The sequence below is a fragment of the Antedon mediterranea genome, chromosome 1, assembly GCF_964355755.1.
Source record: "Antedon mediterranea chromosome 1, ecAntMedi1.1, whole genome shotgun sequence".
NCBI classification, from domain to species: domain Eukaryota; kingdom Metazoa; phylum Echinodermata; class Crinoidea; order Comatulida; family Antedonidae; genus Antedon; species Antedon mediterranea.
This window is the reverse complement of record NC_092670.1, coordinates 18,210,397-18,237,265: the sequence shown is the minus strand read 5'-3', so window position 1 is coordinate 18,237,265 and position 26,869 is coordinate 18,210,397. Positions and strand designations below refer to the sequence as shown.

General features: G+C 31.7%; 3 protein-coding genes and 1 long non-coding RNA gene across 5 annotated transcripts in view; 1 reads left to right on the top strand and 3 right to left on the bottom strand.

The window, feature by feature from the left end:
* Window positions 1-4,437: 4,437 nt before the first annotated feature.
* Window positions 4,438-10,078, bottom strand: LOC140059922 (uncharacterized). The gene is made up of 4 exons (XM_072105917.1): window positions 10,061-10,078; window positions 8,284-8,502; window positions 5,983-6,199; window positions 4,438-5,818 (listed from the first exon to the last, which is right to left on the bottom strand). Exons 2-4 carry the CDS (start codon window positions 8,367-8,369, stop codon window positions 5,666-5,668), a joined length of 456 nt encoding a protein of 151 aa, XP_071962018.1. The 5' UTR covers window positions 8,370-8,502; window positions 10,061-10,078; the 3' UTR covers window positions 4,438-5,665.
* On the bottom strand, window positions 6,452-8,014 carry LOC140047399 (uncharacterized). The gene is made up of 3 exons (XR_011844947.1): window positions 7,783-8,014; window positions 7,206-7,267; window positions 6,452-7,076 (listed from the first exon to the last, which is right to left on the bottom strand). It is a non-coding gene; the product is annotated as an uncharacterized lncRNA (long non-coding RNA).
* LOC140059914 (inositol polyphosphate 1-phosphatase-like) lies at window positions 8,759-13,846 on the top strand. Its single transcript, XM_072105904.1, has 6 exons — window positions 8,759-8,851; window positions 10,071-10,313; window positions 10,515-10,637; window positions 10,923-11,064; window positions 11,416-11,590; window positions 11,932-13,846. The coding sequence occupies exons 2-6, from the start codon at window positions 10,107-10,109 to the stop codon at window positions 12,437-12,439; spliced, it is 1,155 nt and encodes a 384-aa protein (XP_071962005.1). The 5' UTR covers window positions 8,759-8,851; window positions 10,071-10,106; the 3' UTR covers window positions 12,440-13,846.
* A 2,600-nt stretch (window positions 13,847-16,446) lies between these two features.
* LOC140059939 (growth factor receptor-bound protein 14-like) overlaps window positions 16,447-26,869 on the bottom strand; it is a 43,388-nt gene continuing 32,965 nt past the window's right edge. For both annotated transcript variants that reach the window (XM_072105942.1, XM_072105950.1), the window contains 6 exons: window positions 23,557-23,667; window positions 21,693-21,875; window positions 20,745-20,861; window positions 20,280-20,502; window positions 19,959-20,140; window positions 16,447-19,624 (listed from right to left, as the gene is read on the bottom strand). In XM_072105942.1, the coding sequence (XP_071962043.1) occupies window positions 19,484-19,624; window positions 19,959-20,140; window positions 20,280-20,502; window positions 20,745-20,861; window positions 21,693-21,875; window positions 23,557-23,667 (957 nt within the window). In that variant the 3' untranslated portion in view covers window positions 16,447-19,483. The remainder of the gene's footprint in view (window positions 19,625-19,958; window positions 20,141-20,279; window positions 20,503-20,744; window positions 20,862-21,692; window positions 21,876-23,556; window positions 23,668-26,869) is intronic.

Genomic DNA, 26,869 nt, shown 5'->3' with positions numbered 1-26,869 from the left:
AATTTTTATAACGGACGTTACTGAACTCAAGTTTGTGGTATTATAACTGGAAGAATTTAAACTTGACGCATATAATAGTTGGCTGTTGAATTGATGTTCTATGTTTGCCAAACAGATGTCTGCTTTGCAGCGATGCAGATTTTTGTTCGGCAGAAAATTATCTGTTTTAGCTGATGCTCAGTTGCCAGAAAGAGTCGTCTGCTTTCTGATACTCAAAAGTTATTTTTTGATGGACTGGAATTTGACAATTCTATTAGGACATCCATGATGCAATAGATGTGAAATCTAGAATTTAACCGCTGTGGTAAGTTATTTTAAAGAGAAATGTGCATCAGAAATTAGCATTTGCAGAACTACCTTGATTATATTGAAATGCTGATGAGACAGAGATATATTTTAACAAAATAATTCATCTTTGAAGGTTATAGTGATTTTGGTGGTTGTAGAATTGATTGGTATGAATTATTATTATTTTAAAGACAAAATATGTGCAACCATAGGAGGATCCAAGTGACGGGTGAACGGTATCCACCCTAAATTTCCAAAAAAGAAATATAATATATGTACAGTATTCTACAGATTAATAATATCAAGCCACAAGGTTCATATCCCCTCCCCATTTTGAAATCTTTATATGTGATCTACGATTGGAGGGGATTGAACTTTGACCTTTAGGAAAAGTAACAACTCCCTATGAGAGCCTACTTTGATTTGCTTATTTTCAAGTATTGTTCGGTACTCCTTGGATTTTTCACCTTCCTCATTTTTTTGTATACAACACTATTGAACTGAACATTTAGTCTTGAAATATTCGTAGTGTGGGTTCGTGATTGAATTAAGTATAGAGAACAAGTGGTTTGATTTTCAGAAATATGCTTAAAATGAGCAGTTTAGACAAAAACTGAATTTCTACTATCTTATATACTATATTGCGTTTGAAATGCATTACAAGACAAATACTATAGCAATTTACAGTTAAACCATGATACAGTGACGTATAATTATTTCAACAAAAATTGTCATTCACTTGAATAAAATAATTTTTAAACCATTTTGCAAAACGTCCTTTGAAAGAAGTCTGGATCAACAAGAAAATGACAGCGTCCTGAAGCAGATGATAACGGAATGCAGGTAGGTGAATAGATAGTAAGTTGTAGTTAGGTTATCTAAATGATAAATTATAAGCCAAGTGTAGTATGTGAGGCTGACGATGGGTAATTTCTACCTTCCTATCCTTGGCAGGAAAATGAATTAGTTCGATTATAACCAAGAACTAACACTTAGTTTGGTCAATACCTATATAGATTGTTTTACTGAAATTTGTTCCAATTTATTGAAATAAGCATATACCCCCGAATGGGCTTATGCCCGAGTCAAACTGTTTATGCAATTTTTGACCGAATTCTCGCAACTAAGTTCACCATCTATTTGACTATTCATACCCATAATTTACCCAGTAAGTATTTATATTTTGTAGAAATTTAAGCCATTTTTAAAATAGTGTGTTTCTGTGCAGGATACATAAGTTTATTTTAACTTCGTATTTTATTAAATAAATACACCCCCACCCTCATTCTTATACCCTTTAAATATTTCTTACTAGGTTACGTTTACATTTAAATTTATTATTCCAGTATGTAGCGCAAGGCCCGCACACTCGCCCTTTTAACAGCTAAAATGAAATTATAAACCACTTTCTATTTACTATTAATATATTTTGTGCTATTCTGTTAAAAAAATCCTGGATTTGTGTGTTGTATAAGAATTGATATTTTAAACTAAAGCAAAATGAATATCTCATAAAAAAGTATTGTAAAATATCTAGGTTACGTTTCACTTAATGCACCCATATTTTATGATATACAAATTAAAATGTCCTTAAACTCTTTCATTTCCAATTAACATTAATATCCTTAAACTCATATTTGCTAATAATGGAATGTTAATATTACTAGGTTTATAAAATGTAGGTTGGAATACAATAATTTCTAAATTTTTTTATGTTTGTACTTTAAAATCGATGATTAATATTAATTATTGTTCCAATTTAGTTTTTTAAATTCTACCAACCTTAAACAACTGTACTGTGTATTAAGAAAGTACAGATTTTTTTAAAAAGAATTTTTTACAACTAAGGAAAATGATAATATTTAAAAAATAAAAAGTGATTTCCCACCATCATAAAGTGGATCTAGGTCGGTAGTTTTACTCGGGAATTAAAACAGTGGATTAGGCTTTATAAAGCTGCTTAGTACAAATACAGTTTAAAGTTTACTAAAAGATAATATAAAAATAATCTAGATAGTAGATCTGGCATAACAACTGTTTTCTACTAGGTAAAATTATTCGCAAATTCATATTTTAACCATTTACATTTTGGAAAAAAGTCTACATTATGACGATTTTTTCCCTTTTGTGGAAAAATTGTTGCTAATTTTTAAATGTATAGTCCTGCAACCTAATTTGGCTAGATTTCAAATAGTTAGCCAATTCAAGTCCCATTGTCTGGCTACTATTACTAATCTATAGATTTTAGAGACCACATCATTGTTAATACAGTCCCTGAATGTAGTCCCATCCCTAATTTACAGTCAAGTGTCATTATTAATGTAATTCAAGTTAAGTCCCACCCCTAATTTATAGTACAATGTCATTAATTTAATTTAAGTGTGATCCCATCCCTAATTTACAGTAAAGTGTCATTATTAATGCAATTTGAGTGTAGTCCCACCCCTAATTTATGGATACAGTACCATTTCATTGTTAATGTAATTTAAGTATAGTGACACCCTTAATTTATAATATTTTACATACAAAATCACTGTTAAAATAATTTAAGCAATTAGTTCCACCCCTAATTTGTCCTATTTTACATACTAAATCATTGTTAATGTTAAAATAATTTAAGCAATAGTCAACCCCTAATTTATCATATTTTACATACTAAATCATTGTTAATGTTAAAATAATTTAAGCAATAGTCCCACCCCTAATTTGTCCTATTTTACCCTATTTTACATACCAGATTGATAAAACAAATACTATATTGTTTACCATAGATGTTTGAATGGAGTGTAGATTTGATCGGTCGCTCTTCCCTGGTTTGACATATAATCTCATTCCTAGATGTCCATTTAGGATTTTGTATCTTATTCCCATAACCGGCCAATTTTGGTACACATAGACCATGTATTATTGTACATGTGCATTTACAAAATTGTGGAAACGAATAAAATCAATTCTATTGCAATACAATGCGACACTTGTTTTTCAATTTGTAAAGCCACATGTAGGGAACCTAGTGCTTTTTCTAGGTTACATCATTAATATGTTTAACAAAGCTGTTTCTGATAAATGACCATGTAGGTCTATTAATATAAAGGTTGAAATACATATCAACATCAACTTTTTTTTATATAATTTGCTTTAATGCGACGTTAAAGCTTAGTTCCCACGCAACCACTCGGATGATCAATTGCGTCATGATTGGTGAAGTTACTTGAATCACGCTTACATCCTTGCGTTTTGTCCAAGTGGGAACCTCAATGATCAGTTCCTTCACTGGAACTGGATAGGCCACCCTCATTAAAGATGGTATTAAATAAAGCTTTAGAGGATGATGATGTCTAAAATCAGCTGAAACAAAACCTGTCATGTGATCAAATCGAAATCCATGAAATTTATTATGAGAAAAATACCATGCATGTTGTATAAGCCAAGCTACTTTTAACCTACACAGAGCTGCAGAGAAATGTCTTCTCCCAATTTAAAGATAAATTCAAAAGGTACCAACTCGTAGTTGATCATAAATGCATCTAATAAAAAAGTAAAATATATTGTACTTTTTATCAATTTATTTTATTTCATACGCATCCAACAGCGAGTAAGTCGCCAATTACAGGATGGATAAACTATTATAATTTATTGTGCTTATAAACCAAGTCTCATTAGAGGCTTAGGATGCGGAGTTGTGAGTTGGTACTAGGTCAGGATTGAACCCTGGACCTTGGGATTGGAAGGCAAGCACATTAACCACCAAGCTACAGCGCTAACACAAAGTATACCCTATGTTTTGTCTACCATATTATATTTTCCTAACCATTTTGAATGAGAGGGGGAGGAAGGCGCTAGGCCTTATAGTACACCAATTTGTATGTGAATGACTAGTTTTGAATGAGAGGGGGAGGAAGGCGCTAGGCCTTATAGTACACCAATTTGTATGTGAATGACTAGTTTTGAATGAGAGGGGGAGGAAGGCGCTAGGCCTTATAGTACACCAATTTGTTTGTGAATGACCAGTAATCAACCGGTTGTTTTTTTTTTTGCAGGAATGTATCGTTGACCAGTATCAGATGACTACAATAACAATAAATGACATTCCATATCATACAGCTAGCGTACAGTCTTTTAAAAAATAAAATGAACGACAAAAACACATTATTTGTAAGTGCCAATTCAATTTTATTCAAAATGTAGGCCAAATGGAATTTTAAAAATATGGCTTTAAAAATAGAATCCAGGTATTTTTCACAGTACTGTGAGATCGGCGGCATTTTCTAAAGAAAGAAGAGCACTCGGTGATGACGGTCCTTGTGACTGCCATCCGGTGGTTAAAATCCACCAGTGCTCACCGAAACTGCTGTTGAAATTTCAGTATTTGAAAAATTCGAAAATCAATTTAATTTCATATTATACAAATTTTAAAATTCCAATTTTTAAAAATAATTTTTTAATGTACAGTTACTTTAAATGCATTATTTAAAACTAGTTTTATTTAATTTGAGTTAGATTTTAAATACCACCAATAACAGTACTGTACTTACCATAATACTGACAGTTTAAGTATAAAATCACACAAGTTTACAAATGACGCAATTATCAGATAATTAGACAACATCATTTAGTAAATATAGACACTAACGACGACGATAATAAAACGATATATATACACTGGTTAGAACTTCACATTCTACTCATAACTACCTTTTAAAAAATTTATTTAAAGACCATTTAAATTTGTCCTTTTTGGAACTTATATAAAACATGACAGGTAAATCAAAAGTAAATAAAACGTTCTAAAGCAATCAGAATTAGTTGTCTGGATATTGTCATTTTTAACAAATTTTTTTCTGTAAACCTGACCGGCAGGTTGCCTAGTAAAACACCTATTTGAAAAGGTTTGGTTTTTTTCCAGTTTAAAAATAATTTGATTTGTTAGTTCGCATCCTATTTTTAGAATCCATCCTTTCTCCGTAATTATTCAACTCTTGTCTCCGATATTGTATTAAAATGTTCAACTTCTTTTTAGTCATAATTTCACAATCCACAACTTGGCTCTTGTCGACCCACATATTGGGGCTTATTCTTGTACGTCATCTTACAAATGTTTTATAGTTATCGATTTAAATTGCCGTTCAAGATCCGGTTTATACCAGTGAGGTATGTTTATATGCACATCACATGGCATTTTTTGCGCTTTTAACGACCTAGCACGATCAACATTTTCCAATAGTAACATAGGATATGTTAACCCTAGTTAAATTACCAAGAGTGTAACTTGTACATAAAATGTACAAAATCAGTTACCTGGAAATGACCTCTCCAGGTTCCTGAGTCTTCTGCAATCCTTATAGTTTTCCATCCAGTTTGCTGCCAATGCCTTCACTTATGTTTGGTTGTCTTTACTGGATGGGTTCTCTTGGGTGTTGCTGATGTGAAGACGTTCAAGTTCTTTCCATGGACTAATAAGCATTTCTGGACTGAAGTAAACACTGATGTCGCCTCCTCCGTTCCAATTACCTCGGTTCATTCCCCTACCCTACAAATACAAAATAATATATTATTAACTGCAATATATTAACTCTGCTATAAAAAAAACATATATAATAAAAAAGAATAATACATATTTTACTTTACAGTTAATTTCTAATTCTGTGATTTTTTAACCAAAAGAATTGAAGGCGTATGATCATGAATCCAAACCTTATTTTTGTTCCATCCTCCCCTGCTATAGCCTTTGTTGCCTCTGCCTCGTCCTTCTTGGCCAGGGGACCCATACCGTGGACTGGAAGTGCGATGATAGCCACGATGAGGTGAAAAGTGTGGATGGTTTGGAGACGAAAATGATGAGTTCGGTGAATATGGTGAGCCGTATGGGGAATTACGTTGATTATAACCACCTGAAGACTGCCCTCTAAATCTACGAAAAAACATAAATCATCTTTATTAAGACAATAAATTAGTACTGTAGTGTAGGCCTAGGCCCTAGGTCTAAAAAACGTCAAGAAATTCCTTGCTAGGTATGTCAAGAAAAATTTCAAATTTATTTGATTTTAACCAAACTATTTTTTTATAATTCTATTTAAAAAATGGAATTCAACAAAGTTTAAATGAACAAAATCAGTCAACTATTTTTTTTTATACGATTTCTTTTAATAATCAAATTCGGTGATAAATTGTATATACAAAATATACAAAATTTTGTGACCTTTCTTTTACTTCTGAAAATATAAAGTCATAACTTTTTTGTTTGTAATTCTTTTTTAATTCTTTTTTCACACCAGTTGAATATCAAACTGATAACATCAAACACAATACATTCATCTGTATATCAAGATGATTTAGAAAAAAAATGTATTTAAACTTTACCCCCTCCCCAATAATAGAAATACTGGAACCATAAACATAGCATATTTTAACACATAAAATCATTTGAAATTTGTTATTCACACAGGTTGAATGACAAGATCATGTATCTACACTGTACATTAAGATGAATTAAAAATAAATTATATTTAAACGTTACCCCCCTCCCGCAAAATAGATATTTGAACCATAAACATAGCATATTTTAACACATAAAAATCATTTGAATTTTTTTTCACACAGGTTAATTGGCAAGATCATGTAACTATACTGTACATCAAGATGAATTAGAAATAAATGATTTAAAACTTTATCCCCCTCCCAGAAGATACAGGAAACAATTATATACAGTACTGCTTATTGCGTTAATAAATCGCCTTTCACTTTTACTGGTAGCATTCTCTTCTCTTTTTTATGTGTTCCTGACATTTCTATAAAAAAATAAAATATAATCATAACTATAACATTTTTCAAAACATACAAAATCAAGTTTAAACAATAAATAAATATTGCATTTAAATAAAATTCTGTATTACTTTGAATTAATAGAATGGTCTTACCAGACAAATGGTTGAAATAATAGTTGGATTTCTTGATTCTTGAAATTAAAGTCTGATATCTACTGTAAATAAAGCAAAATAAAGTTAAAATAAAACAAAAGATGATTATTCCTTATACTATTGAAATCATCCAATGGCAGACCACCATTATGGTCACGTGGCATATATCAGCCAATGACAGAATAGTACACCGCCATATGCAATTTCCAAAACCACACCAGTTATTTCAAATGGCGTTTTAATCTTAAATTATCTAATTAATTACATTGGAATCTAAACAAATATCGTATAAAATAATAATAATTAATATTTATATTTGACATTTTAGTCACAAATCTGGCTATAGTACGTCGATTTCATAAAAAATATGGCATTTTTAATCTGCTTTAACATGCACTATTCATTGAATATAGTGTATTGAACAACATCCATTCTCAACCCCCAGCTCTGAAGTTGGGTTATTTGTTGTGGGCTAAACTGTGATTGATTAACGATCAATTTCCTTCAAACTAAGTAGGAATACTGTTTATATTATAAAGAAAAATACAGGATATTTTTTGAAAAAGACAATACTTACGAAATGTGTAAAATTAATGCGTTTTTCCAATGCTAAAATTAACTTGTGTACCACGTCGCGATCGCTTTTCTAAAAATGTTGTTTTTTTGACAAAAATAAACTTTGACCTGTTCACTATGTAAACAAGTTCAAAGGTTAGTGAAATTCAGCCAATAAGCATTTTAAATTAATTTTTTAAATCAAGCACCTATATGAAGACGAAAAAAACAGGAACGAGTTTCGCGACGAAACCCACAGTGTGTGACGTCACGTATCTTGACATACCTATCCTTGCGCAATTTCAAATTGTTTAAATCGGGTATAATAACATCCTAACTAAAATAATTTGTTGTGGAAAGTACATTTAAAATCAAAGAAGGATCCAACAAATTGTTGATGTTATTGTTAATATTAAATAATAAAAGTATAAATAAATGATTAAATACTTGATTCAATGAATGATTGTTTGTATTGTTTTTTATTTATTCTTTATTTACGTTTTAATAAATTATATATTATTACCTTGGATTCGGGCTAGGCCTAGCCCCCATATGGCTGCCTCTATTACCTCGCGACGATGGGCTGTAATCCCATGGCGAACCCATCATTCTTGGCGGTGGAGATCTAAAACCAGGAGAAGGTTGGCCTCTCCACGTTGGGCCTCCTCCTCGACGACCTCCGCTGTACGTTCCGTCGTGAAAGTTCCCACCACGACCAGCTTGTACATTTTGTTGCCTGAACCTACCAGTATTCATGACCATTTGTTAATAATATTAACTATTAAACACAATCTATACGTAATTCACTATATAATCTTTTGACTAGGCCTAGCCTTAAACACAAAAATAGATAAATATTAGTAATAATAACAAATTAAAATTAGCATCTTCTTCCGTTCCGATCCGCAGCGCGAGGCCTTGCTTTTTCTTTATGTTGAAATGCGCGTGCGCACCACCTCTCCATTTAAAGAAACCTCAAGGGGGCGCTATGACAGAAAATGAAAAAAGACAACAAACTGTAAAAAGATTGTTTTTGATATTTAAAATACACTAACTACACTCTTCTGTGCAATATTTCGAAAAATTAACATGTAAACAGATAAGATAAATACTATATATTTTTGTTGTCTAGGCTAGGCATATTTAAGTTGTTTAACGTCAATTTAGGTCAGAAAGGGGTAGCCTAGTAAGTAGGCCTACTACTAGCCCTGGTGGGCCTTAGTATTTAGCCTAGCTAGGTCTATACTATACCATGGAGGAAAATAAATATTTGTTCCTCCATGTGTGGGTCTACTATGCTGGCAGTAGTAATGTACGCCTCCTACTGTACTAACCAGGACCTATTTCACAGGGCCTACTGTATTGTATTTTTAATATATCTGTTATGCGCGATTTGAACGATTTGCGCAATTTGAAATTGCGCAAAAAAATCCTTGCGCAATTTCAAATTGCGCAAAGAATTCTTGCGCAATTTCAAATTGCACAAGGATTTTTTTGCGCAATTTCAAATTGCGCAATCAACTTGCGCAATTTCAAATTGCGCAAGAAAATCTTTGCGCAATTTTAAATTGCGCTGCACAATTTGTAAATTGCGCAAGATAGTTCTTGCGCAATATGACACCTTTGCGCAATTTGAAAACGAACTGTAAATTTTCAAATTGCGCAACAAAATTCTACCAGAAAATCGGTATTATAATAATTTATTGGAAACTAAATAACTCAAAATAAAACATAATAAATGCGAAGATAACATGTGTATAATAAATACATAACATTTATTATTACAATTAAATAATATTATCACTGTAACTTGAAATAAATCAAAATAAATGTAAAAATTAAGTTTTTAATATTAGTTTAAGCTAGGCCATGTAACCTAGTCAGTATCAGTAGTCCAGACCCTAGCTAGGCTAGAGTAGTATAGCCGGCCGCCCGCGCCGCGCCCGCCTGGTGGAACACCACCGCTTCGTTTTCCTTCGTCGGTTCTTCGACGGTATGCTAACTTATAACAATATTTGCACTACTAAAATAAGGAAATGCGATATTTATCTTTAATTTTGAATCATTCTTAGAAATTACTATAAAAATATGGGTGTGCATGATTTCACAATCTGTCGAAAAACCTTGCGCAATTTGCAGATTACTTGCGCAATTTAATACGCTGCTTGCGCAATTTGAAACACATGTTTCAATTCAAATTGCGCAAGGATTTTTTTTGCGCAATTTCAAATTGCGCAAATCGTTCAAATCGCGCATAACATATCTAGTAAAGTAAAATAAATAAAGCAAAAAATATTTACTTAATTTCAGTTCCTGAGTGGAATTGTGTGTTAGTAATCACAAAAAATGGCGACTACTTTCATCCAAGTGATACTAGATCTTTCAGAGAAGGCGGCAAACTTGGCACGTGTGGTTCGTGCTGAACAATCACTGTTTGAACTGCTGGTGCAAGAGAAGACGGGGGAAGATAAAAATAAGAGATTTATTCAAGATTTTAAAACTCTCGGAGATGTACTTATTCAGGAAATGATTCGACATGATTTGAATAAAAAGGTATAAAGAAATTGAAAATAAAGTTATAAAGAAATTGAAAAAAAGGTATAAAGAAATTGAATATAAAGGTATAAAGAAATTAAAGGTATCTTTCCATCCCTGGGTACTGGGTTCATTAGTCCAATCAAGTAACATTAATTTATTGAGGTGTGTTATTATTGTTTTTTAGTAACTGTCTTAAACATACATGTATATTATTAGTATCCAGGCTTGAAGGAATATGTATTTGGTGAGGAGAGCAACATGTTTACAAACACTCTAGGAGAGACTGTTGTTGTTGAAATACAGCAAACACAACAAGACACATGTCAACTACTCACTAAGGTAAACACAAATAGTAAGCTGTTACAAACAGTACAAAATGGGAACACTTTTTTAACAAAGTGTCTCCTGAATGTCCCAAGTGTTGACCCACTATTCAGTTTAGAAGTTTTTCCTTCAAAGGGGTTTTTAAAAGAATGGGTCTATTGTTATTATACTTTATACACATACACAGTAGGCCTATACATATGCAATGATTTTAAAAATGAATAAAGATGGACCATTTTAGTTTTAGGCCAACATTCATGGAGGTACAATATATGTACTGTAATGCCTTTGTCTTTTTAGGTATTAGATGGAAATTCAAAAGCTGCTTTCTTATTGGCCAACACAATTCATCAAGATGTACATGTGACTCCTCCTTGTGAATTAGCAGACATTCAATGTGAACTTGATGTTAACAGTATAGGTATCTGGATTGACCCCATAGGTGAGTTATAAGTTACCTAAAGCTCTGGATACATTATCAAACTTTATGTGAAAACAAAATGTGATGTGCCCATATATGGACATGATGATGTCATATCATATAACTACCATACCAGACTTTTTTGTCAAACTGGTTTGATAGTCTAGACTAATAGGCTTTATTATTTTATCAACAAACAATTATCACTTATCAATTTAATAATTGTCACTGTTACAGATTTTAACATTACTATTTGATTACCAAATTAGCAGATTTCATCTCAAACAGAAATACAACGCAGAAATGAAATTTACCATATATAATGGGTTTTTTTTCAAATCTTTTTTTGTAATATTTTGTTTTGTTAACTAGATTCAACTGCCGAGTACATTAGAGGGACTAATGAGCAACCCTCGTCAACTGGAATCCACCAGAATGGACTCCAGTGTGCAGTCATCCTTATCGGAGCTTTTTTACGGAAGACTGGAGAACCGATCTTTGGAGTTATTAATCAGCCATTCTCTGAATTAGACAAAACAAGTAATAGGTAAGTATGGAAAGCAAAGTAAGACAAAATTAGTAATAAGTAAGTATGGAAAGCAAATTAAGACAAAACAAGTAATAATTCATTTTAGAAAGCAAAGTAAGAAAAAGAAGTAATAAATAAGTATGGAAAGCAAATTAAGACAAAATAAGTAATAAGTACGTATAGAAAGCAAATTAAGACAAAACAAATAACAACAATTATGTTTAGAAAGCAAAGTAAGAAAAAGAAGTAATAAATAAGTATGGAAAGCAAATTAAAACAAAACAAATGATTAGTAAGTATGGAATGCAAATTAAGACAAAACAAGTAATCTCCTGCATCTTCTAATCTTCATCATTTAGATGGCAAGGTCGTCATGTTTGGGGTTACTGTCATCAGGACATCACAGCCCACTCAATAAACAGTTCAACTAACAATAAAACACACGATAAAGTTAGCATTATAATGAGTAAATCAGAAGACGTAAAGATTAAAGAAACACTTGAACCAATAACAGGAGATCAGCAAGTGTACGCAAGTGGCGCTGGCTACAAGCTACTATGCGTCATAGATGGTTTGGTGGATGCTTATATTTTATCAAAAGGTAGCACATATAAATGGGATACATGTTCAGCACATGCAATTCTGAAAGCCCTTGGGGGTGGTATCATACGGTTAGATAGAGGCCTGGAAAAGGTACGATTAACAAATGATACAACTAGGTTTGAAATAGACATTGAATATCACCAACCGGATACAGATGATTACACTAGTGAAGGTCTTAAATGGTGCAATACAGGGGGAATATTAGCTTACGTAAATAAGAGTGTAGCTCATCAAATTCTAAACTCGCTATCAACGATGAAATAATTCCAAGGTTATGTTCACACTGGGCTCCAGGCTATGTTGCATGTTTGTCACACGTACATTTTGCACACAGAATTAGGAAATAGTTAGTGTGAACGTATTTATTCTAAAACATCAATTTTCATGATTTTTTAACGAGCCATCAGACTGGTTCAGTGTGGGCGTACGCTTTAAGCTTGGTTCCCAGTTCAACAAAAAAAGACAAGTTACAAGCAACAGTTTGGATGAACCATCACGTTGTGGTTGATTGCGTTGCCTCCAAGTGGAAACCAAGCTTTAGTAAGGTTGTTATTAGTTTTCAATTACCAGAGGCTGAATCATTTAGGGACATGTTCCTTGTTTTGAATAGCTGCTTCTCACATTCTGGAACAAGTTGTGTTTATGTTATTTCTTTTTGTTAAGTGGTTACCGGTACTTTGTGTCCACTTTGTTACAACTCAGTCAGTGATTGTAGGCTTTGTGTATGAACTCATTGTGACCCTACAAAGCAATATGTCTGTGTGTGAGAACATTTTTTTTTATAGTTTTAATAGTTTTATATTTTTGTTATGTAGAATAGCGTATCAGCCTGCTCTTTGTTTATAGGTGATTGTGATAGGATGTTAATCTGTTGGCTTGCCTCAGAGGCAGATCCAGGATTTTTTTTAGAAGGATAGCGCTAATGTGTACTGTAATATTAATAATAATAGATAGAAATGGATATCAAAAGGAATTAATAATTTCATTTTAGCTTTCAACAGGAAGGAGTGCACTCCCCAATGGCAAGGGCTCTCCCCAACCTGAATCTACCCCTGTACCCTCTATTTCACCATGTGTTAAACCAATCTCACAATTATAATCTTAGAAACATAAATCTATGGTACACAATAGAAAACAAACTACATATACTTTATAGTAAAATTATAACATAGTTGAAAATATACTAACAAATTATAAAATATAATTAACAAGGGAAATAGTGGTATGGTGATGTTAACTCCTTAAATAGACACAGTTGTCTAAAAAGTGCAGTGTTTTTAAACATTCCAGTATTAAGAATACATTTTGAAGAATAAGAAAATTATTTCGATTTAACATAAATTGCATCTCATCTCATATTGTGGAAATTAACTATACTCAACATCCTATTGTATGGCACCCCTCCGGATGGAATTTTGAATTTAGAGGGGTATCCCTGGTACCATACTAATGTGCTTTCTGCATGGTATCAAGTCGAAAAATTATGTTTGTTTATCTGCAATTTATATAATTCCCCAAAACATTCCATTTTACCAACGGGCATTTGAATTTAAAAGTCTGTAAATATATCCATTCTAGTTTTAATAATAAATTTAAATATTTTACTTAACAGTTTTGTATGTTAATTAATGCTTAATATTCACAGTAAAATGATTTTTAAGGATTTTTTTAGATGAAGTAAATATACCATGATGTAATATTATAATCTAACACTGTACAGTATAGTAATTTAACAATGTGTTTAATAACCATATACAATAGTATAACTGATTATATTTTTTAAATTAATGTATAGTATTATTATTATTATTATTATTATTAACATAATGGAAATGTTTATTATATTTACACTAAATCTCTGATGTTCTGTTAAAATACTGTATGATGTTAATGAAAACTTGACAACTCTAAAGGTCTGTCTACTACTTTGAAACTAATTGACAAAAAAAGTGTGATACACCTAAATATGGTAGTGATATGACATCATCATGGCCATATATAGACACATCATTTTGTTGTCACATAAAGTTTGATAGTGTAGACAGAGCTTAAGCAGAATCCCAAAAACCTTTGCTTGTATTTATTAAAGGCAGCTCTCTGTATTTACAATCTATATACAAAATATAAAACTTTGCAGCAGAAGTCAGTTATTATTAGTAATGTGGTTGAAATTGCAAAGGCATTTATTTTATAATAAACAATACATTTTTTTAACTTTGAGCTACCATTTTTAAATGAAACATTTTTCTTGTAAACTTAACTTGAATGTTAAAAATCGAAAATGTGCAATGAAATATCTACTGCTATATAATATTCACATTCTAAAAGCTGAACAATTTCCACATAAATGTTATGAATATATGTTTTATTCATTCTTTTTTATACTATTTTTAATATATAATAATAGTTAAATAAAATATATATATTACATGCATTACAGTTGGTATTTGTGTAGATTTTAACTTTGCTTGATATTGACAGAAATAATCAGTTTGCTGCCCTCTATTTAAAAGTACTCCTTTTTGACAGTACAGTATTCAACCAAACATACTGATCTTGTATATTATTGTATGTAAGTATGCATATTATACATAATTGATACATGTATAAATGATACATTATTTTTAGTTTTAATTAGGAAACAAATTTTCTCTGTTTCGTGAACCATTTCATGGTATCACAAAGGGAATAATAATGTTTTAAAAAGTACCGTAATTGTACAATATTAACCTATAGTAGTAGGCCCTACAGTAGTTTATAAACATATGGACTAAATTGTTACTACTGGCTAAATGCCAAGGTTGCTATAATTCATAAAATAATTGAATAATCAGTAATTTCCTTGCAATAATTTCAAATGGCTCACAAAATATTGTGAAGTGAAAGACCCTTCTATTTTGACCTTGTCCAGTTAAAAAATTTCATACTGCGTCATCCGTCATAATTTAGAGTCCAACTGGTTTTTGGTAAATGAACTTAAAACATCAACCTTGGCATTGTACTCTAGTGGTGATTATTGAACCAGGATAGTCAACCCACACACACCCCATCAATATTACACACCTCACGTTGCTTGAGAAAGTCAATGAAAATTTTAAAATCCCTGTATTTTTTTTACATAACTGGTTTCATGATGATATGGAAATATTTATATATATGGCAATATTATTGCATATGATTGAATTGAATTTTGAAAAGGTCATATTTTGGCCATTTTTCCACAAAATCTAGTCCAGCCTCCCTTTTATTTTTTGACATAAATGGTTACTATATAACTCTATACAAGGCTGATAACACAATATATACGCATAAAAGCAATTATCGCATGTCTATTTTAGAAGTGATATACTTTAATTTTGCTACTTTTTGAAAAAAATCCCTGTACTAAAGTACAGGGATTTTTTACAGAAAAGGGGCAAATTTCGACCTTTTTATTAGTATTTGACGAAACTGGTTACTATATCATATTTTGACATGCACTGACGCATGTTACCTCAATATATATGTTTTAAAAAGGTGACATTTTGGCCACTTTTCGAAAAAAAATTCCTGTACTATTATAGTACAGATATTTTTACAGAAAAAGGCACTTTTCGACTGGTTGCTATTAACATATTTTGCCATGTACAGATGCACATAATGTAGTCTGTGCATGTTACGTCAATAAATATTCTCAAAAAGTGACCAAACTTTGAATTATTTATTTTTTTACAAAACTGGTTGCTATTATCATAATTTGACATGCAGGTATGCACATAATGTACTCTGTGCATGTTACCTCAATATATATGTATTAAAAAGGCTATATTTTGGCTAAACAAATAATGTGGTCTGTGCATGTTACCTCATAGTCAATATTTTAGCCACTTTTCGATTAAAAAAAACCTGTACTATAGTACAGAGATTTTTATGAAAAAAGGCCAAATTTCATCCTATTTAGTTAACGAAACTGGTTACTATATTATAATTTGACATGCGCAGATGCATATAATGTAGTCTTCGCATGTTTCCCTCAATGTTTTGATATTTCAAAGTTGATATTTTGGCCACTTTTCTATGAAATCCCTGTACTATAGTACAGGGATTTTTTTAGAAAAATGAGCAAATTTGGCCCCTTTTTGCTTTTTGACATAACTGGTTCATAATTTTCAATATTATATATTAATGATTGCATTTTAGACAGTCAATAATTTGGGCATTTTTTGGCAAAATCCCATTCATTTTATCATATTGTCTCATCTTAAACATTTTTGTGACTCATTTACACCAAAAAAGGAGAAAAACATTTTAATTTCAGATATTGTAATATATATTAACAGAAGGTATTGTCTTCATAGAATGACAAGAAAGAAAAGCATTTGCCCAAAACTTATGCTGCTGGTTTTTAAAAAAAGTGAGCCAGCAACGACGATAAAACCAGAATAGGGATAACTCACACACATTACATGGTCCTTTTTAAAAATGATGATTGTAAAATAGTTTCTTATCAAATAAAATTATTAATATTATCATTTTTTCCTTTTTATCATAATCATCTGTCAATTTTTTAGTAATAATTATATTAAATAAGTTTGTTTTATAATAATTAACCAAAAATAATAATTTCTTTTAAATAACTAGATACCAAATTACCACCAAGCACTAAGGTGTTCATTCAAGCATAGCAAATATTATAACTTATAACCCAATGTTCAAATTGTAAATGTCATATATTGTAATACAGTATTATGTAATGTTATACAAGGCCAATGATCTTAACATACACTATCTATATAATATCAATATTATTTCAAGATACTTCAATTGCTGTTAATTAAACCGAATAAATCACCAGTAGGCACTATGTAAAAAGTATTCTACTGCAGTTACTGCAGTAACTACATCTTTTACTGCAACAGATAGTTTTAGTTTGTTTCAATGTTCATGAGGCAATCACTGCATTAAATAATGTGTATGATAGCTCAACAACAAACTTACTAAAAAATTGCAATGTTGTTTAGCATAGTTACTGCAGTAAAATAATTTTGACATGGTCTAATAAACAGTGGCAATTAGAACTAATAATACAATCACCCAATTCTCAGTGTTGTATCACCACAATAGTTATCTAGTATCAAATCAAATTCCATAATACAGAATCTCATGTGCTTCACATGTGATGCTGTATCAAGAAATTTGCCTATGATATAGGATATATGGAAAATTACGATATTTTGTGAAGGATAAAAAAATGTAATATATTTATTGCTTTAAAATAATAAATTAATAATTTGATTTTGTGAGTTTTATCTGGCTTATTCACACACAATCAAGAAGGTTTGCCATAGACATTAGACAAAAACAATATCTCTTATAATGAATACAATTTGAAAATGTTCTAATATTTTACCTTAAAATTATATATTTTCCATAATAATATATGTTCAATTTATACAATATTTGTCTTAATATCTAATATTAACAAAGGCACTCTGCGGCCTTAAAAACATATAAAAACAACACCCTCGTAAAATCGTTCTTTTCTTAAAATCCTATTCAGCTAATCAAAGACATGATTTTTTTCATCACATTTGGTCAAAAATAAAACCAAATGCAATTTTCATCCAGAAATCTCTCTTTAGCAAAATGTTTAAAACAAACTAAATATGGTTATAGTTTGATGAAACCTCTAAAATATTTGCTATCGTATTGATTAAAGAATATATAAATACGAACAAAATCAAATTTATATGTAAATTTTCTATGCAAAATCTAAAAAAATGCACTATTTCATGTCATTGTTAAAAAACATTTCTATAATTTTCATTTTGTTCAAAAGACAAATTCTGTGTATATAAAATTGGGCATAATATACTTTTGTAGATAATCTTTATAATTATAATTCTGTTATAGTTTAAAGAGTTGTATTAATAGTTCTATAAATATTATAAGGAAATGTATACTAAAATATGAATGAAATTGGAATATAAGTCTTTAAATAGCTTGGGTGAATGACATGGAATCATTCATCCCCATTAAACCTAACACAATATAAAATTGACATTTTGAACGACAAAAATAAATAGATGATTGCAAGATTTGATGATAGAACACTGCTCATCACAATGACTTCTGCTGTCAATCATACAGACATTGTGAAGCTTATTGTAATTAAACTATGGATAGCTAAACACAGGTTTTGATTGGCAGATGTTAAGCTGCCAATCAAATCAGTAAGAGGTCTGTCAGTTTGGGGTGAATGCTGGGTTAGGTTAGAAGACTTGTCATTGTGTTGGCCTGAAATCACAACACTAGTTTGTAATAACAAGGTTAGTGGAGTACTTAAATAAACAATGTTCAATCAAAATCATTCATTCTTTACAACTAAAAGATATACATATCATTTAATAATTTAATGTTATAATTATTTATCATATCAATTCTCAATAAAACTTTTTTGTTGTCGATTAAAATTGTTATAATGTTAGAGGGATCAGAAATTTGCCAACATTTGTTTTGTTTAATAAATAAAACAAAATATTTTAAAATAAATTTTTTCTTGCTGAATAATTATAATGAAAAAGCTACAATGTAGTATGCATAGGAAATGTACATCCAGTCAAGCTATTAAGACTAAGAGTATCCCAAAAATGGGTTACTAGTCATATTATAATAACTACACTGCCAGGTTAAGACTAAAAACAAACATTTTAAGATAAAAAAGAAGACATTCTTCAACAATCTTCCAAATGAATTTGTCACTTATCGAAATGGACATTGAATAGTGTTTTCCATTTCAATTCAAATTTGATAATTCTTCCTCTGTGCTAATCAACTTCCATAATTTATAAAAATGTCAAAAAAAATGGCCACAGCGTCTACTTAAACAGAGACCTGTGAAATTGTTAGACTTTCAGTGTGTGATAGTTCCCTGCTAACCATCATGTGATATGTGCAAAGACAAACCACACAATATACATCAATCAACTGATACGCTAAATTCAGCATAATTCAGTTCTTTTCCACAGTTTATTTCACCTACACCTGATCGTTTAATAATAGTAAAAGTTCGGTTTTAACTGTGTACAGTACTACATTACAAGCGTACATCCTTCATACAAGCGTACATCCTTCATACAAGAGTACATCCTTCGTTACAAGCGTACATCGTTCGTTGCAAGCATACATCCTTCATTCCATGCGTACATCCTTCATTGCAAGCATATATCTTTTACATAGGAGAGTTTTTTCTCTGCAGGCAAATCTTAAAGCAAGTCTTTCGTCAGCTTTTAAAACAACTTATCTCTTTCATCAAAATGTGGAATAGTTTTATAGTTTTGTGCAAATATGCAAAAGCCTTGTGGGTAATCCTCCAGCGTTCATTTTATAGAAATCTACGAGCTGGACTAAATCACAGAATTTTGTTACTCCTTCATCTAAGCTCACAAAATGGACATTATCGTCCTCCATCTGAGAAATAAAAAAAGGAAAACATTTTAAAATTCTCTTTCTAAATGTCATTGTCGAAAATTACACTGAGTCTGTCTTAGAAATAACCATGAAAAATGAAGATGAATGCTTTTTTATTTCTTTCTGGGTCGGGTCACTAGTTTAACTTTGTTCAATACGTTCACAGCATCCAGAAAATGGCAATAATCCCCTCTTCCATGGTTGGTACCTAACCTAGTGTTGGGTCATCACTCCAGAGTACATTATATATATTGTTGGGTCACTCCAGAGTACTGTACATTATAAATATATAAATCATATGCCATAATAACCACAACAAAAACATTAAACATACCAGCTGAATTGGATAATGTTTTACTTTTTGGTTCTGACTAAAAGACAGCACATATGTTCCTGGTAATCGTTGACTTTCCCTGATTAAAAACAGACCGTCAACCATTCCTTGTTTCGCAAACAGGCCATGGGTCTCATCTCGTGAAATACCGCTGTGATACCACGGTTGCGTTGCATGAATACCTAGAAACAAATTTGTTTTAAATTATTAATGTAGCTTTTTTGATATAGTTATGGATGACTAATCATACTATACATCATATACATGTCGTTTTAGATATTGTACAAATATGTAAAACAATAAAAAAAAATGTCAAAATACCTGCATGAATTCCTGTGTGTAACCGACGCTTCATAATAGGACTGTATCCGTTATGCAGTGTTGTGTACCTAGGGCTACCACTCGACATACAATTCAATCGTGGGCTAGTATTACTTCTAGGACTACTTATTACCTGCCTCGGACTACTAGCTATAAATCGTGGACTACCACATCCGTGTCGAGGACTGTTTCTAGGGCTCTCAACCGGCCTACCACTACGCCTCTAAAAAGATACAAATACATTTAAAGGTCAGATATGTATGCAAACGTGATTATGCGAGTTATGAGAGGTCAAGGAAAGGAAAATACATAAATAATTTACATTTGTGGGCATGACAGTATTTCAATCTACAGTCAAACATCTGTTAAAAAAGTCAAATAGGAGCTTTAAAGTGACATATGATTAAAGTACTCAAACATAGGTATGAGTTATTGTAAGTCCCCCAATTCGGGGGTATAACTTACACTCCATTCGACCCCTTCTCTTTCGGCAATTGCTATTGCTTCACTTTTGTTTCCAATAATCCTCCCTGAATGTCCAGAAAAATCTATCGCTACTCTGTCATTGCTGTTTTCAATTCTCTGCAAAGAAGCAAAAATCTGACAATTAGAAAATTAATATGTAACAACTTGTCTCCTATACGTATCCAAGGACTATTTCACACTTGTTCTACACAAATGTGGGCTTATACAAGATACAGCATGGTACATCATTAAACACAAAAGGCATTTGTTAACAGTAATTAATTAACATTATGTTGAATGTAATTACTCATTAGTATCCTTTATGAGGAAACCTAAGAGTAATTAACATCAATTTAGCAGTGTTAGGTTAACAATAAGATTTAAATTGATGAATGGATGGACAGTGAATGGTCAAATTAACACCACCATTCTTGACCAACTAATATTCTTTCAACATAGTAAGTCAATTTATAATATAAGTGTATTAGCAGGTTTTACTTGTTTATAATATAAAAGGTCATCATGAACGTGTTTAGTGGTTGAAACCGATGTAAGACAATGCTCAGTAGATGCTAATTCTATACATCTCTTAATGTTTCTTTTCTCTTTTGTAGAATTACAATTTAGATTTGTGGTGAAACAAAATAAATACTATAGTACGCAGGCTTCAGGAAGGTAAAATTTCCTGCTTACACAATATAATGATTCCCTCCAGCTGAGCCTATGAAACTTAAAGGTTTTTCCTCCAACTTACTTCATTCACACCCCTCTAGACAAGCATACAACATAATTTACTCAATTGTTGTCACTGTCAACTTGTTTACATCCTCGCTACATGCCAATTTTCGTAGTGTTCATTTAATGTTATACTAAGTTTACAGTGACTGTTAATGTAAAACTTAATGTATCACAGTAATGCATCACTTTAGAAATTGAAACAAAACTAACCCGTGAGCTTGTCTCCAAGTCCATCTCCCTACCGAGAGCTTGAAACTTTCTCGCTTGTTTATAGTTTTCGCTCAGTTGCTTTCCGTTTGCAATCAGCCGCATGCCCGCTAACCAGCACTGTCGTGACTGTTCGTCTTCTGCACAGAAGTATTTCACTTCCTTCAACTCGTGAGACTTGGTCGGCTGTGGAAATCAAACATAGCCCCGTGAGATTTCTTGGCAATTTTACAATAACTTTCACACGCCGTCCAATTTTGAGGGACTAAAACCGTCAATAATCATTCAAAATATGATGCAGTATGTCATTTTGGCTTAGAAAAGTTTAGTTGCTGGATTATCATAGGAAATCACAATGTATGGCACTCATTAATGTTCAACATATTGGTTGGTGCATGCCTAATTAGCTTTCAAGTATTGCCACTACTCAATTATAAAATGTCATAAAACATATAAGCAAAACATAGCAAACTATGAACATAAGATAGGATATAGAAACTGATGGACTGACAAATATTCTCACATTAATTTTAACACGAGATATGACATTTATTAACTGTAGGGTGTTATTAACACTGCTGAGTTGTAGTATGTAGAACACACACTAAGTTTTCCCACACATGCTAACATAGACAAACTAAAATGAAAAGAAAACACTTCAAGTATAAACTAAAATAGGTCTTCTCTTGCAATAATATAGAAACCACAGGGCAGGTTGGGTATGCGGTAGTGATGTCAGAGTGTGGCATATAGGCCTACCTGCTGGACAAGTTATTTACACACCTGTGCAAACTGACCACTATTTAAAAACAACTGTGAAAATAGAGATTTTCAGGTGTTTTTGAATTTGTCTTTTAAATAATTTAAAGAAAAGTAATCAGATATTTTAGTTTATTTTTCTGGAGACATGTGTGTTGTCTTAAACGAACCTGGAAAGGAAGTAGCGAAGATCTTTACCTAATTCCAACATGTACATTCACTTATTACCAAAGAAAGCTAGCTAAACTACGGCTATTCCAAGATAGAAATAAAACCATTCTGAATTAAGAGATCATGTGACTAAACTAACCAGATAAAGTAACGCGCCTTCAAGGGGATCACAACTGATCATGTGACTTCAAAGGGGATCACAATTGATCACTTTGCCAGATCTTTATCACTTGTGTAGGCTTTCTTCCACCTGTTAGCTAGGCCCAAGATCAGTCATTTCTACCTGCTAGAACCATTCTCTTTCTATTAGACTATCACTGACGTAAGTCAGCTGCTTGCTTATAAGTCTTCAGCATTAGTGACTCTAACGATCTAGCTATGTAGCACTAACGCTATGAATAAAACTAAAGTAAATTTAAATCCTCAAAATTAATTAGCAAGCCGAACTAGATCATTAGAATTAGGTTTGAATGTGGTGGCGTTTTGGTTGGAGTACATTGTCCTTAAATAGAACTGGCCACATTGTGCGTTGATGCATCATACATGCACGTACGCAAACCAAAAATAAATCCTAAAGTTCAACACTCTTAGCTAATTACACTTAAATGTCACTAGTAGCCTACCTAGCATAGCAATGTAAAATAACTAAAATTATACAGTACCAATGGCGATATTCCTAGTGTCTGAAAGTGACATTCATGACAAAAAGAGACTTTCCTAGTGTGGTGACAAAAGGGGACTTTCCCCAGTAACAAAAGTGACAGAAAGGGATTTTCTCAGTGACAAAAAGGGACTTTCAGAAGTGACAAAAGGTGACTTTTCTAGTGACAAAAAGGGCACATATAGAGTACATATATTATTGATTATCTTTCATGATAAATTGTCACAGTAACAATAATGTATACTTTATATAACTGTTAAATTAGAAAAAACTTACTCGTAACGTGAAAACAAATTCTGATGGCGAGTGATATTGCTTCTTTCCATTTATTGCATAATGAAGCTCTATATGGTCAAATTGCACATAGCAGGTTAAGTGTTTAGGATCCTGAAAGAAAGGAGAACAAAATCATAGTTATGAAAGTAATTTAGACATTGTAGCATATTAGGTATTACAGTACTAATGTGGGTATTAAGATTTTTCTTGGCTTCTAAGTTTAACACAAAAACTTATGTTCCATCCAAGTTCAACTCATACTTATACTTTGGTTCTAAGTTAAACTCAAACTGATACTTAGGTTCTAATTTTAACTCAAACTTATTTTTAGTTTCAACTCTTACTTATACTTTAATTCTGAGTTCACCTCATTATATATATTTAAGTTCTATGTTTACATCTGATGGAAGCGAAGGATTCATATCGGAAGTAGCACCATTTTTTAGTGTCATTATTAAGTTCAACTAGGTTCATAATCTCATTCTTAGGGAAGACCACTCGTTTTTTGTTGATTGCTGTTGATGATAAATCAGCAATTTGAATTGATGAACATTTATCATGCTTACTACTATAGTGATTTGTAGCATAGTCATAATACATGACAGTAACAGGTACCAGTAGTAGTTATCTCTAATGATAACCAAAATACAACTTAATATAAATCAGAAGAGTACTACAGAAATGAATGTCATCTTGAAAGTGGATTGCGCACTAGACTAAACAAGATTGTGAGTAACAACGACTGATTAAACAAGCTGATAAAATGAACTGATCAAGCCTGCACTACGCCGCACTGTGTGAACCAAAGCGTTTCTGGCTCCTTTTCACATATTGTACTATTTATTTATGTATGAATGATGTGAATAAAGTTGGTGTTGGTATTGGTTTCGCAAATGTTTAGCATTAATATCTTTACCATATCTTTAGTTATTTCCCATCGTTGCTGGCTTGTATCTTGCATTATTATCTTTAAGCATATTTGACTGGTTGCTCAGAAAACTACTCAAACTTCTCACAAAATATGTATTCATTGCTCAGGTAGAAACAGTAATGAGTCCAAGGAACAATATCACCTCAAACAGATCAGTCAAATAAACTTATAATTGTGAACTACACCAAAAAAAATAATCAACTTGAGAGTAAAAAATATTTGCTGTAATGAAACTTCTCTCTACAGCTTGTAAAAGAGCCACGCCAATCACTCAATACTTTACTATCTGTGGGTCTTTTTTCTCGATGCCCTCGAGGGGAATTGCTGTGTCAAGTGACATTCACCACAGCCACTACTATACCTATCATCATTCATTACACATCAGGCCAAAAGTAGTGACTGTTGTCATGGGGATGGGTTCTTTTTTTATGATTGGCAGGTAATGATTGTCTGCAGGTCAGTTTAGTCAGGTTGGTTGCTATAGCGATACAGCACAAGTGATGCTGAGATTGACTGATCAGGATTTGATAAAATGAATATCAAGTACTTATTATGTCGTCATGGGAACACAAAACCCCTATGGCTTTCGTGTAACAACATTAAATTACACATTAATATCATGGTTTCCACAAATAATTCCCTCTAAATCTTTAAAAAACCTAATAATAACATACTATTAAATTTCTAAGTGCAGATATTTCCTCCAATGATTGATAGATATGATTAAAACGATCTAAAATTAATGGAGAATTTAGTTTATCCATTGTATGTGCAATGCATCCATGTTAACAAGAAACACATTTTAGTGTGATTATCGGGACCACAATAAGTAGATATTAGAGAAATATGAACACTAAATTAAATAACTAAATAAATAACAAAACATATGAAACAGATATTTATAAGATATATCATACAGGTATACCTTCATGGATGGATGGATGTATGTTTTAACGTTATGATGTATATGTATCATGTGTCATATGAATTATTTAACCTATGTAATGTATTATTTATTATTTTCATTTATCTATCAGGACCTCAATAAGTTATCTAAAATATTATTATTAAAAAAAAAGAAGACAGATGGCGAGATAAAAACACAGATATACAATTGACAATTTCTTTTGTCTAAATTGTAATTTAGCATCTTTCTTATTCTTTCTCATAAAATCTGTCAAGATCGATAGTAAATGACCTTTCTACAACCTATTAAAATGCAATGTTTTTTCTTGCACTTTTCAACTTGAGTGCAATAATGTTTTTTTATTAGCTCTTTAAAAGGCTTTTACATATACCTTAATAAACCGACGACACGGACGTTCTTAAAAACCGAGAATTAAAACTGATTGTATTTGAGATAAATCAGCTGCACGGCACGCATCAACGAAAATGTGAAGTTTTTTATTCTCTTTCTGTCCACGAGCAGGGAATTAAACATTGGCCATGACTCAAATATTTATATCAACCAAACGAAGAAACTAATTTTGCTTCCATCGATTATAATGTTGAATAAAATGCGTTCTCAAATATAAGAAGGTGTTCTTTTAAAATACCCAAATGTAATTTTAAGAAAGTATTGTCTGCTTAAAGTTGAAGTAGTCAGTAAAAAGTAATTAATTCAATCTTGATAAAACTTCTAATTTCTAAGGGCCTGTTCAGACCTACGGAGTTGACAACCAACCAATCAACTTTAACATTCGCCCAAATCTGTACAACTTCAGTTTCTAATGAACACTTTGCTGTTACAACGCTGATAATAACATGACCTTGCTTATGATACGAAAGCATAACTCCATTAATCTGAACGTAAAATATTATTAGATACTGGTTTATTTTTATCCTCAATATTGTGGGGATACTAAATTTCTCTATATAACCTAAACAAACCCCATGAATCTGAACATGCCCTAAATTAAAATGTTCAATATCTCTTTAACATAAAACAATATTAGATAGTGGTTTATTTTTATCCACAATATTGTGGGAATACCAAATGTATCCATCCTAAAGAACAAGAAATACTTGAGTTATTACTGATAAACCCAGATTTTTTTTTTTACTGGTTTTTAATAAATCAAATTATCATTTATTATAGTATAATAAGGATAGTCTTTCAAGTTGAGTTTTGTTCTAGTATGATAATATAGATATAGATAATATTACATTACCGTATATTTCGGTGTATAAGTCGCACTTTTGACACGCAAATTTGACCTCTAAATTAAGGGTGCGTCTTATACACCGAACATTATGCCTCATACCACACAGATTGTAGCCTACCTACATATCGTCACCTCGTTGGCTAGGCCTAGGCTAGTTAGCCTACAGTGTACTAACGTAACGGCAACCTGCTTCTGCCTAGTTTTCAAGGCATATTAG

Coding starts and splice junctions, on each gene's coding strand:
- LOC140059922 (XM_072105917.1), bottom strand. CDS start 8,369: ATGATGGGTTCGCCATGGGATTACAGCCCATCGTCGCGAGGTAATAGA. Junction 6,200..8,283: donor AGGCCTAGCCCGAATCCAAG/GTAATAATATAT, acceptor GTTTTTTCGTAG/ATTTAGAGGGCAGTCTTCAG. Junction 5,819..5,982: donor GAGGATGGAACAAAAATAAG/GTTTGGATTCAT, acceptor TTGTATTTGTAG/GGTAGGGGAATGAACCGAGG.
- LOC140059914 (XM_072105904.1), top strand. CDS start 10,107: ATGGCGACTACTTTCATCCAAGTGATACTAGATCTTTCAGAGAAGGCG. Junction 10,314..10,514: donor GACATGATTTGAATAAAAAG/GTATAAAGAAAT, acceptor GTATATTATTAG/TATCCAGGCTTGAAGGAATA. Junction 10,638..10,922: donor CATGTCAACTACTCACTAAG/GTAAACACAAAT, acceptor TTGTCTTTTTAG/GTATTAGATGGAAATTCAAA.